The sequence below is a fragment of the Cydia strobilella genome, chromosome 10 (genome assembly GCF_947568885.1).
Source record: "Cydia strobilella chromosome 10, ilCydStro3.1, whole genome shotgun sequence".
NCBI lineage: Eukaryota > Metazoa > Arthropoda > Insecta > Lepidoptera > Tortricidae > Cydia > Cydia strobilella.
Window position 1 is genome coordinate 8,519,592 of NC_086050.1, and position 13,557 is coordinate 8,533,148.

Below are 13,557 nucleotides of genomic sequence, written 5' to 3' on the forward strand. Positions count from 1 at the left end.
TTTCCCTCTCGCCTGGAGGCAGAACGTGTAAAGTTTTAATCAAAATCCGTTTAGCCGTTTTCACGTGATGCGCGGTCAAATAAACAGACAAAAATTCTAAAAACTGTTGGAACGTGTTCTGTTATCGATTCTAATATTTGGGCCTTTCCTGTTCCTTATCTACATTAATGACCTGCCATACCTTGTAAAGACCCACCATGATATAGTATTGTTTGCAGACGATATCTCACTTATTTTCAAAGTCAAACGACAGCAACAAGCTTACAGTGATGTAAACGATGCTATTTCAGAAGTAGTAAATTGGTTCAATGTTAATAACTTATTGTTAAATGAGAAAAAGACTAAATGTATTAAGTTTGTCACTAGTATATAGTAACGTAAGGCATGTGCAAACAAGTGTCATTGTGAAGGACGAGGTATTGGAATTGGTTGATAGTACAGTTTTTCTTGGTATAACTTTAGATTCTAAACTCCAATGGGGTCCCCATATTGATACTCTTTCGAATAGACTGAGTTCTGCAGCTTTTGCAGTGAGTAAAATCCGTCAGTTAACTGATGTGAAAACAGCTCGATTAGTATATTTTAGTTACTTCCATAGCGTAATGTCATATGGTATTTTACTGTGGGGTGGTGCTTCAGAGATAAATACCATTTTTGTTCTGCAGAAGAGGGCTATTCGAGCAATATATAAAATGAACCATAGAGACTCACTTAGAGATAAATTTAAGGAAATTGACATAATGACAGTGCACTGTCAATATATTTATGAGAATATTCTGTATGTACATAAAAACATTGCCAGTTTTAAGAAAAACTGTGACATACATAACATTAATACTAGAAATAAGCATAAGCTTGCAGTACCCTTCACTCGGCTCCATGAAATTAAAAAATCATTCATGGGTAACGGGTAACTGTGTAAGGTTTTATAATAAACTTCCAAATATCATCACTGAATTATCTGTTAATAAATTTAAAAAATATGTAAAACGTAAACTTATCTCTAAAGCCTATTATAGCACACAAGACTACATGAATGATGAAACACCGTGGGATTGTGATTGAAAATAATTAATTATTTATTAATGTGTTAATAATGATGAAATTGATAATTCAATTAATACCTATATTAGGTAATCCGTATTTTTTGACATTTAGATTTTTATTTTAGTTTTTAGACTAGTATTTTTTATACAATTTTGGTGTTTGACGATCCTTTTGTGAATTCTTATTATTAAGTTTGACATATCAATAACAATTCAATGTTTTTGAGAATAATAATAACTGCATCAATAAATTGCTCTGATATTTAGATTAAGGTAATATAAAACTCGACAATTTAAAAGTGCTTGTTGCTAGGCCTATTTGAATAAAGAATATATTGACTATTGAAGTATCCCCAGCCAATTTTTGTTCGAATATCTTCCATGTACAGACTTTCGACCCTGTTCCGCTTTATTATATGTATAGATAGATATCTCCTACCTACGAATAAACTCGTTTTAGTCTTAATGATCCGAGGGAATCGACAAAATCACGATAAACAATGATTTATTAACTGATTTCTTTTAAGATTGTCATGTCATTTAATATAAAGAACGAAATCCCGACTGGCTATTTGCTTTAGAAACGTTCGCCATGTTGATATCACGTGTATCATTTCTCTTAATATTTCAATTATCTTATTCTGAAGCAATATTAGAAATAAATCTTGAGAATAATTATTCCATGGTCAAAGAATGTATGAGAAATATAGTTAATGAACATTACGAGTATGAAGTTTTGACGTTTTTTAATTTTAATGCAAGAAACCTGGACATTTTACAAGCCATCCATGAAACAAATGCCGTCTCTATTATAACCAGAAGACCGCACAAGAAAAGTCCACTTCATAACAGAGGATACCTTATTTACGCATTAAACGCTGACGACTTCTTATCACATTTCTCTTACTTGGTAGCGGAAGGTACTTGGAAGCCGGATGCGCCCTTTATAGCCGTTATGGAGCATCTGGATCTTGACAAGCTCCACCCCGTGTTCCACGAACTGCTGAGGGTCCATGTCAAAAATGTAGCAATTATCGACGCACTCACGACTAATACGTACTCCTATGATCCCTACAGAAACCATGGCTGCGGGAAACGTTTCGATTTTATTATAGAATTGGGAAAGTGCTTCACCCTCACCCCTCCTTATTTCCTTTCAAATTCAAGCAAAAATTATCTTCAAAACTGCACCTTGCAGGTGGCAGCGACCAATTGGCCACCTTTTACCATTGATCGTACAAAAAACGACATTAAAACTATCGGATTGGACGAATATATGTTCTCTGTGTTGGGTGAGCTCGAACATTTTAAAGTAAATATTACTTATTTTGACGAATTGACCGATGTAGTATCTAATGTTTCGCAAGACATGGAGGTGAGCGGGCCGCTGCGGTGGCTGCAGGAGAACAAGTTCGACGTGGTGACGGGCTCCCTGATGCTGTTGCCGAACCGGGCCCAGGCATTCGACTACCTCTACGGACATCTAGCAATCGACGACTATTTTGTAGTATTCGTACGTAAATCTGGGTTTGTGCCTGGTTGGAAATTACTTACACTGGCGTTCAATCCTCTAGTTTGGTTGCTGCTTTTGGTGACTATCGTAATAGTTACTATTCTAATAATTCTTGTAAGTACATCCAAAGATAAAGTTGTAATGATATTCTGTTTAATAGACAACTTGTTATTGCACGCGTGCAGGATTCGGAGAACAAACAGAATACAATACATACTTTTTAGTTGGATTATATTTGCTTCTTTAATTCCATACCACTATTTGTCTGTTTTATATAGTTTCACCACGAAACCAGTGCATGACTATCAAATCGGGGAGTTATTGGATATATCTAAATATGGGTTGCAACCCTGCATAAGTGACGCGGTTCAAGAGATGCACAGAATGACATCAGATAACGACACTGACCCTCTATACGCCGCGCAACATCAGTCACCTTTGTGTGCCACAATAAGTGGCAGCCTCGAAAAAGTGGCCAAGTCTGATGATATGTTCACTGTGGTATCGTATTATAAGTATTACACGGTGAAGTACGATTACTACGATAAATATGGACAAGATCTTCTTTACCCGTTTCGCCAACCTCTAGGAGGGATCATCTACGGCAGTTATATGTACAAAGGGTTTCCCCATCGCGACAGATTGTTTAAGCAAACGACACGGATGCACAACGCCGGTCTTACACTGAAAGTTTGGCGAGACTATGTTTATGAGCATAAAAAAATATTGCACACAAGAAAACATAAAATTAAAGGCTCCAGTATGATGATAGTACCTTGGCAAATCATAGTGTTGGGCTCCTCCATCAGTATTCTGTGCTTCTTGGGAGAAATAATCACGAATTGTTTTAAAATCAACAGAAGTTCAAATTTATACATATAATAAAGCTGAAGAGGGTCGAAAGTGTCTGTACATGGAAGATATCAATAGGTACATCTACATCTATACATATTACATGAGGGTGGCTAAAAAATAAGTGCATTCCCGTTGCCGGGGAGGTTTTCGAATTATACTGAGCAACTTTTACTATGGGACCAACGTCCCATAGTAAAAGTTACACGAAATCGCGGATATTTTTTTTACCCTCCCATAGAAAATTGACCAACCAAAATGTATGAAACAACCAAAATTTCCCATTAACCTCCCTGGCAACGGGAAACACTTATTTTTTAGCCACCGTTTAGGTATAATAAAAATAAAGCTGAATGCCCAACTAGCAAAAAGCGGTTTTATAATTATCCTAAGACCAATTTTCAATAGACTTATAGCGAACTTATAAGCGCTTACAAGCCCGGAAAAGGGCCCACTTTATTAGTGTATTCAGTTTTTTAATAGTCTAATAATACCCTCACGGAGTTCAACTCACGACTATAACAGCCTTGTAGCGGCATTTTGTAAAACCGTACACTCCTACGAAATCTATTATTAGTCTCTTATAAAACTAAACTAGATTGTTATGCACAATTCTTCTGCAAGTTCTTACTCGTTCATTTCGTTCAGTCAATCATTCAGTTCTTCGTGTAATAGGAAAAACTTTATTAAAATACTTAATAATATTTTGGACATTATATAATAAGGTAAGTTTATATTATAATTTATCAGTGTTCGTTATTTCATGTTGTTAATCAAAAACATACAGGGAACTCGTATTTTTCATGCAACATACCAAGTTTCTGGTTAAAATTTTAAAGCGCCTCTTAAAATAAGCAATTATACATCCGTATTCATTATTTTAAAATCTTCCCCATTACTCATTTTCGGTAGCCATTTTAGGCTAGCATTTCGAAGTGTTTTACAATACCACTATTGGCAAACTCGGTTCTATAATGTCCCATAGTCACTGCATTCACTCGCCATGTTGTTATCATGACTTATAATAAATTTGCCAACGAATTAATAAGTGTTTCTTTGACAATGTATATTTTTAACCTGCATCATGTCCTTATACTTCATTATAAAAAAAAACTTATTCACCTCAGCAGCTCGAACAAGCCTACTTTCGTCACTCCCTGGAGTGAGGAAAGTGCGACTTTCCTCACTCCAGGGAGTGAAATAATGTAGCTTTTTAATTTAGTAAAGGCCATGAACTTCATACTACGGTACGGTACGGTACGGTACGGTCCGGTACGGTCCGGTCCGGTCCGGTCCGGTCCGGTCTCGTCTCGTCTCGTCTCGTCTCGTATCGTATCGTATCTCATCGTATCGTATCGTATCTTATCGTATCGTACATATTATAATACTTTTTTTTTCTGTTTATTCTGTGTAATTCGAAATACATTTTAACCTTTAATATGTTCTGACTACTGAGGTGAAAAATTATGTGTGCAACACGAGAGCAAAGTTATTTTACATCTCGTGTTTTTGAGTCCCTCGCTACGCTCAAGATTCTACCTTAGAATCACTCGCTTCGCTCGTGATTCAATTATAGAATCTTTCGCTTTCTCGGGACTCAAAATAAACACTCGCAAGAAAAACCAACTTTCCTCTCTTGTTGCACAAATAACTATTTTTTCTTCCAATTGTTTTTTTTTTACTTTTCGCGGAGGGTACACCTACAAAAAAATATGCATGAGTAGCCACTAATACCCACTATATACACAATATATAAAAATATTTGCATAAATCTTAAAACATTATCGAAAAAGTAGTTAGAACAACTAATTTGAGGGGCAGTTGATATGGCTGATGGCCAAGGGGAGGGGTAGGCGCATACATTTGGTTACACATTTTATTCTCTAGAGAGGAAGGGGGGCGGGGGCAGCTGATGTCATTTATCAGTGATTTTCAGTAGTTTCAGAGCAGCAGGGAACCTCAAGTCGCTAAATATACAGGCTATATAGTGTGTGGTATGTATAGGAGTCAACCACAATATTTTATCGCAAACCGTCTCAGTTAAACAGGAGACCTACATTAAGTTAACCAGTAAAAATTAAACAATAGAAAATAGTTCAACAAATATATTTGTATAAATTGTTGCAAAGGGTAAACCCTGGTTAAAACACTCATCTATTTCACTAGGCTACGTAACATTGCTTGCATTCCTTCCATAATTTCTAATCTAGGAGTGTAATTAGTTTAATATTCCCTGTATTTATTACAAACATTATACAAGTTTTCATTATTATTCTTCTGTAGTATTCGCATAGAAACATTCGCATGGCTAATTATGCCTACATCAGTGTTTTTCAACATTTTTCACAACGTTGACCTCAGTCTGAAAAAATATTCAAGACATGTATTTTTTTGAGGTTTTTGACTCCTGGGACTCCCATAAAATGGCTTCACTTCCTGGGTCGACCATACGTTGAAAAACATAAACTCTTAGATCAACCAGCGCCTTTCGAATTTTAATCAAGTTTTGCTACTTATTATTTGCATCAGCAAAAAAAAAAATTAAGAAAGGAGACTGTTGTGTTGATAGAGTATTTGTTCATAAATTAAACATATATGAAAGTCAAAGTTTGGAATAAACCAGATTACGTAAATATGTTTAGTTTCTTAAAAATAAAATCCTAGTTCCATCGCTCTGTTGTGATTTCGATCTATTATTTGCCTCGTTTTTTTTCGTAAAGGAATATCGCAAGCAACTGGACATAACATTTTAATATGGCACTGTGGTATCCACACCCAATACACACAAAAAATCATAGTCATAATCATAAACAAAACAACTTATAAAATAAATAAAATAAGACTGTACACGATGAAACTGGCTGGGTTTGTATCTTGATATATTTTTACCGAATACACAATGTATTGAAGCAGTTCTTTTATTTTAACAATCTGTAATTATTATAATTTATAAAAAAATACAATCATATTACAATGTATGGGCTTCTGTGAGTTTTCGCCGAATATATTCCATCATACCTACCATTTTTTGTCCAGCGTTTTTGATAATCTTTACTCGCTACCTACTACAATGCCACAATTGTACTTATAATTTCATAAGCTGTTTTATGCTCATTAGAATGTGATTTTACCAAAAACATACTTTTCATTTCTCATGATCTGAAAGAGGGTTATTGTTGTTCTAAAAGGTGTTTAGAAAATGATACGTGTCTGCACTAGAGTATTTTACGTTCAAAGTACGACTTTTAAATTTTTTTTACGAAGAGCAACTGAAATTTGGGTTTAAAGGATTTGTTATACAATTTCCATTTTGATATTTTTAACTCCCCATTCCATAAATAACTATACTTTTACCTAAATTGTTAATTAAAAGTACCGTTTAAGAGGCATTTTTTTGTCAATAAGTCAAATACCTCAGAAAATATTTTTACCTGGAAAATTAGGTAGGTAAAAACTGTCAGAAAACCGTGGACAAAAAAATATAGGCACTGTGGAATACATAACGCTCAAAGTCACAGACAACCTAACTTTATAATATGTTTATAATTTAACTATGTAGTTTGATAACCACAAATTATTAAGGGAAAAGTGCTGCTTAAAAATGTACATTCATTTATAAGAGTTACCACATCATGTGTGGCCGGGTTTCATCGTGTACAGTCTTTATAGGTACAACCACTCCGAAATCTATATCAACGAGTTATAAAAACGACTTCCTTTTATAAGTATTCATATTGATGTACGTAAATACTTTTCATATTTTTGCAATGACCAGCATCATGTAAAAAATATGATAAAATAAACAGAAGAAAAAATAAAGTAATAAAAATATTGGCAGTGATTTCATATTTTAATTAAAAATATGGCATGATTGCACAAACGTATATAGTAACTTGTTAACTTGTAAATAATTAAATTAATAAAAAAAGTATTATTATTCTTCGCCAGACAGTCACGTCATGCTAGCCGTACAGCGCGGTATCCGGTATAACTCTGCACTGGTCCACTCTTTCGAATTATTTAAGCAAAAGGGGCATGTCATTCTTGCTATTAATAAGGTGTTTTGTAAACAAACCACTTTTTGGGAGTATCACTTAAGGTAGGTCGGTATACAAGTGGAAATACTTTTACTAGTAGAAGTAGAGTAGAAGACTTCTTCTACTTAGTACCCCTATCAACATCACCAAATTCGAATATGTGACGATTTTGATATGGGTACACCGGTTGACATACAATAGGACAGGGCGATTTTAACAAACCAAAATACAATAGAATACCCGATGACTATGATTTCTTATTTACAAACTCTAGAATACGCTAATATACCACAGCCACAGCAGTAATTCTTATTCTAAGTTAAATATAATGTTTATGTCAAACACATAAAAAAGTATAAAAGGCCTTGTAAGTATAGTACAAACGGAACTTTCCTTCCCATCTGGGAACTTGTATATAAAATAGTGTACAGTATAATCTAATAAGTACCACTCATTCAATAAGGCACGAACATTACAACTAGCAAACCTTTAAATAATATAAAATCACTTTGCATAATGATATGCAATTAAATTACTTTGTTATGTGTAAAAGTCTTATAATATGTACTCCGTACCGGGGGGTTTGTTTCACTAGGGTGCATGCGATTTGTATATCAAGAAAGGATCCAAAACGTTTATTAGTTGCTGCATAAAATAGTTTACTGTAAATATCTGTTTCGTATTCTTCTAGATATATAATTATCAATATTGTAGATAATTTTAAAATTTTACTTAGATTTTATGGAAGACGAATTATAGGAGTAGTCTCTTCGAGACCTTCTTCGGGTTTTCACTCGGTAAGTACAAATCTATTCTTAATAATAAAGTACGTTTTGGCTTCAGACCACATCCACTAACAACTGGACACTGACAAAACTGCCACTACGATAAATATTTCGAGTCTTTGTACTTTCTAAATTCTATATTTAAATGCAAGATCTGACTTATCTGAGCCATTGCAAAGCAATCTCGAGCATTGTCCAATTCTACTGGGAATGTTTCTACTTATGAATTTCGTATTCGAGGTATCGTCCTATATATCTGAACAGCTTAATTTGTACATTTTACAGTCACGTCGTCACCTGAGATTCATCCGCAGGGTCTAACGTACATTATCGACCGGGGTTTTGGCACCTTGTCTTTATTGAACCGAAATGAGTCCGGTGTATCATGGTCCCGTATGGTCCGGAAGAGATCAGACTTTGGGGGGTGGCGTAGCGAGCTTGGAGCGCGACTTCTCCCATCGGCTGATGTAGTCGATGGGATAGCACATTAGGGCAGAGAACAGCAGGAACCCTCCAGCCACGTAGAATGGGACCACGAAGTCTCCCGTCATGTCCTTTATAGCTCCTGTAAGGGAACAACATAGATCAATGAGTTGGCGAAGTCTTAGGTAATATTTCTAAGAAATATGTGACAGGTTATATAGTGGAGAATGTCATTTAATTTTTACATATTTTAACCGCATTTGCTTTTCACTACGTACATTAAGAGCGTGGCCTATTGTGTTTGTTAGCTTAACATTGAATAAAAAATAATTGAGATGATGTCTCTTACCCGCAATTGGAGAACCTAATAATGCGCCGAAACCTTGGAAGAGCAGGAAGAGCCCGAAGCAGTTGGTAAGCTGCTCCAGCCCGATATATTCTACCACCAGGATCGACCGCAGTGACGCGAAACAAGCTGTAGAAAATATCAGACTATGATCAACTACTGTCGAATAATTCCTTTTTGATACAATCTTAATTATATCCCAGACTTTTTTTTGACAAATATCAAATTTTACAGAGTACCTATGCTCCGATTTTCATTATCAGCCTGATGGCTTGATAGCAGTTAATTTTAGCTTAGGAAACAAATAAACAAACATTATGACGTGTGAATCAAACAAATGCTTACCAACAGCAAGTCCAAACAATGCGCAGTATGCAAACTGGTAGCCTACATGGAAGCAGTATCCACTGAATATAGTCGCTATTCCACCAGCCGTCAGCGCAATATTGTTCAGCCACAGCGGAGATACTTTGGGCATCGATGACACCAGACCACATGCCATACGGCCCACGATGTTCGCCACACCGATCGTCGACACCAACAAGGTGCTAGTTGTTGCGTCAATGCCTCCTTTTTCCATCGCTCTCTGTTTGACATACATGTAAGGAACAAAGAATCCCAGCATCGTGAAGAAACCTGACACGGCGAGAATCACGAACGTCGGTGATCGGAATAAGCTCACATCCAACATGGTAGCGAGGGTCCGCTTCACTGCTTCTGGGCACAGACGGCATTTTCCCGACTCTTCTTCTTGAGCATCTTCCTTAGTTGGCACGTGAGTAACTGCCATGTGGTAACCCAGAGAATTCCGAGACGTATATTGGGGTAGTCTGATCAAACTGCCGCTAAAGAAAATGTCGTCTCTGTATAGTGGCCTAGCGACTAGATCGGCGTGTGAATGGCGAGGCCTGACCTCTCTTTGTATAACTTTGATAGGGGCGCTGATGAGTGGCTCAGTGTTGTCAATATTGCTGTTGGAATCGTCTTCATCTTTCTCGGCGACCGGGCCCGTGATGAACATCGGTCTGTTTCCAAGAGTATTTTTAATCGTTCCTGCAGTTGCTGATGACCGTCGGCTTAGATGAGAATTGCTGCCCCGGAAGACTTCCTCGGCGGTCGGGTATCGGGTATTATTCGCAACTCCGACCCACGTGTGTGGACTAACTTTGTTACTGAATCTCATTTCGGCTGGCATCGAGATCCCGGAGTCTAGCTTGCTATGCAATTTGAGCATGGAATTGAGCTTTTCGACGGCTTCCTCGTGCCGACGAGCGACGTCATCATCGCCGGATTGATCAGCCAGCGCCACTCGTACCGGTTTTATGGGTCTGAACAGTGCACCAAAGATGATGCATAGGAGAATGAATCCTGGAAAAAGAGGATCCAAACTAAAATTTTGTCATTTACAGCTTGATAATTCTGATAAAAATATGCCTGATTGCTTACCTCCATACATAACAACAGTGACCCTCCATCCATAGGACTTGAGAAGGTATTCACCAAGCGGCGCAAACGCAAAAGTACCGACGCCAGATCCGCAGAGCGCAATGCCTGTGGCGAGGGCGCGCCAGCGCTCGAAGTAGAACCCGACTGTTAACACTGCTGGCATGTAAATCATGCAGAAACCAATACCTGAAACAGATTTTTTTTTTAATTTTTTGCATCAACGTTGGTCATTTCGGGTCTCATTTTTTGTTTTGTTGTATGTAAATATAGCGTGTTTATTATTTATTATAATATAATTATTGTGCGTCTAAGACGCGTTCTTAATGCATGTTTGTTTCGGTCACTTTGGCACTAAGGTACTTAACTTAAGATCTTAAACCAAATTCATACCTCCAATGATGCCGTAAACTAAGTAGAGGTACTCGACGCTGGTCGCAAAGTAGGAGAGTCCGAATGCAACGGTACTAATCACGCTGCCTACGATGGTCACCACTCGGAAACCATACCTGAAAGAACATTTCTTTAATCATTTCGGTCTGTCAGCTGTCAGTTTATGTTAAGTAAAATTGGCAAGTTATAAGTAGTTTTACATATAAACTTATTGCAAAGACGAGAGGGAAATTCATGAATCGAGGTAATGGGATAATAATAAGGTACACGGCGATCGAGTAGGTATTAAAGAATCATACTTGTTGGCTAAGGCCGAAACGAAAGGCCCCGCCAGAAGATAGAAGCCGGCCAGCAGAGACTGCACAGGCGCCACTTGACCATCACTAGCCTGGAACAAGAAAATTATACTATTATTTAATTGCAAAGTATCTTTGATTTTGACCTCCGATAGGATAGATGAGGAACCAAAACCAAAAGACGATAATATGCTAATGCAGGTGAACTGGTATTGCAACAAAGGGTAAAAACGGGACCCTATTACTAAGACTCCGCTGTCCGTCTGTCCGTCTGTCTGTCACCAGGCTGTATCTCACGAACCGTGATAGCTAGACAGTTGAAATTTTCACAGATGATGTATTTCTGTTGCCGCTATAACAACAAATACTAAAAACTCGGTGGGCGAGTCCGACTCGCACTTGGCCGGTTTTTTTTAATTTAAGTCTGACGTATGCTATATGTCTCAGAAAATGTTGATCAATTAAGACTTGTTATATGGAATCTCTACTTCCTGCTCAACGAAGGCTTATCAAAGGGGAAGTCCGGTTGGACGCTTCCGACACCGCCCTACTGACCTTAGCTTACATGTCATATACCGACTGACTATTTCTCATCCTCGTAAATACCAGATTGATTTGGTAAAGTAAGCTTTATGAGCTACAAATTAAGGTTGTACCTATTATAAATATAAGTTAAGGAAATCACGAGGTTGGGCAAGTATGCTATTGGTCATTCACTGCACTTTTATATAAATTTAATAGGGTAATAAACAAATGACGTGCAATATGAGAACTCTGCATGAATATAATGTACCTACTGTAATGTAGGTACATTATATTCATGCAGAGCTGTTCATTGCTGAGGAATATACTTTAACGAGTAATTTTACATTAATTCGATTGCTACTGCAGATACTCTAAGTATACGTTAGAATGATTTTGTTTCTTGAATCTTTCCTTGAATAATGAATTGAAGGATTTCATTAATCTCGTTTTGCATGATATGACTAAAGTATTGAAACTTACGTATTTGGACCACAATATATTTATACCTGCTTAATTAAACAACGGTCAATTTTAGTGCGATATGAATACTAATTAATGCATTATATAAGTGTTAGTGAAACGGCCTCTGCCCGCACAACACAATGTTACACGCGTGAGATATGTCCTAAACCCGATGGCCTAAACGTTGTCAGACAAGACGCGTGTTGACTGTTTACTTCTACATACTTACATAACTTTACATAAGCACCATGAGCATAAACTCGGTCTGGTCTAGGCATTCCAAAGGCACAAAGCAATCTTTTTGTGCAATCAGATGCGTTTACAAATTATTGTACTCAGTTTATTTATCACGAAAATACGACATGATTATATGCGGTTTAGAATTTATAATTATTTTCCTACTAAAATATTTTCTAAGTATTCTGATCTATAAAAACTACAATTAACTGCTATAAGAACAACAACCAAAGACTTGCACTTAGCTTACATGTTGTTGTATAGGAAATTATAGGACTGACTGATGCTTTCTAAGGCGTCTGTACCTAGGTACATCTAGCGTGTGTGCCGCGCCGCCGCGCCGCGCCGCGTGTGGCCTTTGTCCACTTATGTGCAGGCTAGGCTAGATTTGTTCTAACGGGAACCCATTCCTCCTGCATTCCGTCAGTGCAAGCTAATCGATGAGACTTGGTACTAACAGAAACACATAATTTACCATTGGTGGACCTTATGCCTTTCAAATAAGGTTTATAGGCCAGGAAATAAATGCCCAAAAAAAGGTATAGAGAGAAATGCTTGGAACACAATTTATGACTACGTAACTTTGTTTGGACTAGTTAGGAGATGAACGATGAACATATCAAAAGTCCCCGGCCGTAACCCTGGTGCTGGGGGGGAGAGGGTGGTTTGAAGGTTCCATTTTTCGATTATATCCAGAAACTATGCGTCTGAGCGACTTGGCCACTAATATAAAAAGAAAAGAGATATAATTTGTTACAAGTTTTATTCAGTCAAGTTTTTCGATATCTTGTATAGTTTTTGAGATATCCGCTCTTGAAAGTTTATTTAGGGCTCTCATTTTTATCTTGATTATCTACATCAGTGAAGCTGCTAGGCCGGATTTGGAATCGTTTTCGAATAAATCGGGGGTGCTGAATTCATTTATGGTATCAACATTGACACCATTCCTAAGTAAAAACAAAATTTAAAAAAAAGATGTGTTTTTAAAACTCCTCTTTACGCTTAAACCGCCGAACCCATTTCGTTGAAATTATGCAAGGCTGATACGTCCTTCATATTATTAGAAATAAATAGCATTTAAAAACGACATGGACAGGGAGCGTGCTTTTGACGTGTTTTTTTTTACGCCATTTTTCCGAGTGCTATAAGGAATTCTGCAAAACTAGAACAACAATGTTTATTAGGTTGTATTGTAAGCT

General features: G+C 37.0%; 2 protein-coding genes across 3 annotated transcripts in view; one reads left to right on the top strand and one right to left on the bottom strand.

The window, feature by feature from the left end:
* Nucleotides 1–13,557, top strand: part of LOC134744704 (ubiquitin-like FUBI-ribosomal protein eS30 fusion protein) — a 105,603-nt gene that overhangs the window by 11,514 nt on the left and 80,532 nt on the right. The gene's annotated exons all lie outside the window — the stretch shown is intronic.
* The window catches only part of LOC134744569 (uncharacterized), a 53,241-nt gene continuing 45,185 nt past the window's right edge, over nucleotides 5,502–13,557 (bottom strand). For both annotated transcript variants that reach the window (XM_063678411.1, XM_063678413.1), the window contains exons 4-9: nucleotides 11,138–11,226; nucleotides 10,839–10,954; nucleotides 10,449–10,634; nucleotides 9,348–10,370; nucleotides 9,006–9,131; nucleotides 5,502–8,798 (exon numbers count right to left, since the gene is read on the bottom strand). In XM_063678411.1, the coding sequence (XP_063534481.1) occupies nucleotides 8,644–8,798; nucleotides 9,006–9,131; nucleotides 9,348–10,370; nucleotides 10,449–10,634; nucleotides 10,839–10,954; nucleotides 11,138–11,226 (1,695 nt within the window). In that variant the 3' untranslated portion in view covers nucleotides 5,502–8,643. The remainder of the gene's footprint in view (nucleotides 8,799–9,005; nucleotides 9,132–9,347; nucleotides 10,371–10,448; nucleotides 10,635–10,838; nucleotides 10,955–11,137; nucleotides 11,227–13,557) is intronic.